Source organism: Zingiber officinale, chromosome 1A (genome assembly GCF_018446385.1).
Source record: "Zingiber officinale cultivar Zhangliang chromosome 1A, Zo_v1.1, whole genome shotgun sequence".
NCBI lineage: Eukaryota > Viridiplantae > Streptophyta > Magnoliopsida > Zingiberales > Zingiberaceae > Zingiber > Zingiber officinale.
In genome coordinates, this window is record NC_055987.1 from 143,722,880 (window position 1) to 143,725,412 (window position 2,533).

Here is a 2,533-nt window from a genome sequence, read left to right on the forward strand (position 1 = left end):
ATTTTTTATAATCTACATTATATGTTTAAAATTATACTAATTAATCTTGTAATATAATCCTAATTATATCATAATCCCTATTACCTTTTACCAACCACAACTAAAATGTAAAATAATGAATTGTGTCCCAAATTTATAAAGTTTTCCAAAAGAAAATAAGGAGAGAATATTTTCCCCGATATTGAATTTATTAGAGTTAGATTTTTTTTTCCAAATTACTATTGTTTATTTATATGACAAGAAATTAAGTGTATAGTATGTATATAAGGGCTCAAGAACATTCTCAATGGAAGCAAGATACATACAAATAAAAATGGCTTCTTCTTCGTTCTCGTTTTTTCGGATCTTGTCAGCAACCACCACCCTTCTTTTGTTGCTGGAAGCCCACCAGGCAAGCAGCTGCTTCTCCGCCATTTTTAGCTTCGGCGACTCGCTGCAGGACACTGGCAACTTCGCGCACACCTTCTTCAACACTGCCATCTCAAATCGGCCGTATGGAACCACCTACTTCCACAAGGCCACCGGTCGCTACTGCGACGGCAGAGTCATCCTAGATTTCATCGGTTGGTGAATGATGCAGTGTAACGCGCGATTTGAATCACATGAATTTTATATATTAATTAATATTTATTTATATTCGTTACAGCGGAAAGTCTTGGGTTGCCGTTTGTGCCGCCCTTCCTTGCCGGAGGAGACTTCTCCAAGGGAGCGAATTTTGCCTTCGGAGGGGCGGTCGCAGTGAAAAGCAACCCGAACTGGAACCATACTTTGCCCGATCAAATTGAATGGTTCCAAAAATTTGTCCAAACAGATCGATTATTCAGAGGTATACATATATGTCCACAAACATGTCCCTATATATATATATATAACTGTGATCAATTAATTAAACTCGTGCTTTAAGGATTTAATTATAAATCCCATTGGAAATTAAGATTGTATGTCTCACTGGATATTAATATGATCGCTATAGTTTTAATTATTATTATTATTATTATTTTCCATTCTTAATCTTTGTTTGATAATCATAAATAAATGTTAGACCCCAACTTCTTGGCCAATTCGTTGATCATGATGGGGGAGATTGGCGGCAATGACTACAACTCAGGACTCAGCAAGAGACTGCCTTATGATCAACTCATTCAAATTGTGCCCCCCGTTGTTCAAGCCATAGGCTCTGCCATCACTGTAAGTTTATATGCACATCACAAATTAATTAAGTGGTATATACATATAGAGTGATTCGTTGCATGCGCCTTACATTCTACTATTTAATTAATGTTTCTTCCTTGCACATATATATAGACTTTGATTGGACTAGGCGCGAAAACCTTTGTCGTCCCTGGTAACCTACCGATCGGTTGCATCCCCGCATGGCTAGGGCAGTATCGCAGTAACAAGCCAAGCGACTACGACAAGAATGGCTGCCTTATATGGCTGAACAATTTCTCTGAGTATCAAAATAACCACTTGCGAACTGAATTAGACAGACTTAAAAGACAATTTCCCAGTGTCACCATCGCTTATGCAGATTATCTCAACTCTGGCATCAGGATGTTCTCCAACCAAGCCCAATTTGGTATATATATACACACATTATGCATTAGACTTGTTAATTAATTCCTTGAATTTTAATTACTTTTTAAGTAAATTTAAAATATCAATTTAATGAATGATCGAGTTTGTAATATTGTGGCATTGGTGTAGGTATCACTGTGCCATTTGCTGGTTGCTGTGGAGGAAATGGGTATCCGTGCAACGCGACTGGACCAGTGTGTCCTAATCCACTAAACCATGCCTCTTGGGAGGGATTTCACCCGACGGAGGCGACATACCATGCCATTTCAGATGGCATCATCAGAGGACCATACGCCATCCCTTTCTTGTCACAAAAATGCTAACTTGTCTAGCTTCTTAATTATAATTTAGAATATAATTGAATGTTCGGTCATGTACTTTCTTTGCCATTAATAAAATAAATGTCGTCAGTTCAATTCCTTCATATATGTAATTGAAGGGATGAGATTGTTAACAGTTGAATTAATCAAAGGGATCGACTTAGGTTTCAGTATCGAGGTAAAATGGACGATAAATAATGATTGACACATTCCTCAAGAATTGAAATGAGTAACCTTATGCTATCACTTTACTCCATTGCTCTCCTAGAATTGAACATGGAGGGAAAAAGATTCAGTTTCTCGTCTCTTGGATATACTCAGCTCGTCGACTTGCTTCCCGTACCATTATTCTCTTCCGCTATGTCTTCTGCTCGACTTCTTGTGCTCCTAAGTTCCTGCATACTTAAACATCAAACATAAACAAAACCTAATTTAACTCGGTTAACCACATCAAAACTACTACAAGATATTTACAATCTCTCCCTTTTTGATATGTATCATCCTAAGTTAAGTTAGGGTTAAAACAAAATGTAATATAATAAATAAGTGAAGAAAATTGTAATGATACTAATTATTTTATAAATTAGTGCTGAAAATAAATTTTTAATTATCCCAACTTCCTCTTAACTTATACC

General features: G+C 36.6%; 1 protein-coding gene across 1 annotated transcript; it reads left to right on the plus strand.

Moving 5' to 3' along the window:
• Positions 1-313: 313 nt before the first annotated feature.
• On the plus strand, positions 314-1,901 carry LOC122004402 (GDSL esterase/lipase At1g28600-like). Its single transcript, XM_042559297.1, has 5 exons — positions 314-563; positions 647-826; positions 1,043-1,188; positions 1,306-1,579; positions 1,708-1,901. Exons 1-5 carry the CDS (start codon positions 314-316, stop codon positions 1,899-1,901), a joined length of 1,044 nt encoding a protein of 347 aa, XP_042415231.1.
• The last annotated feature ends 632 nt before the right edge of the window (positions 1,902-2,533 follow it).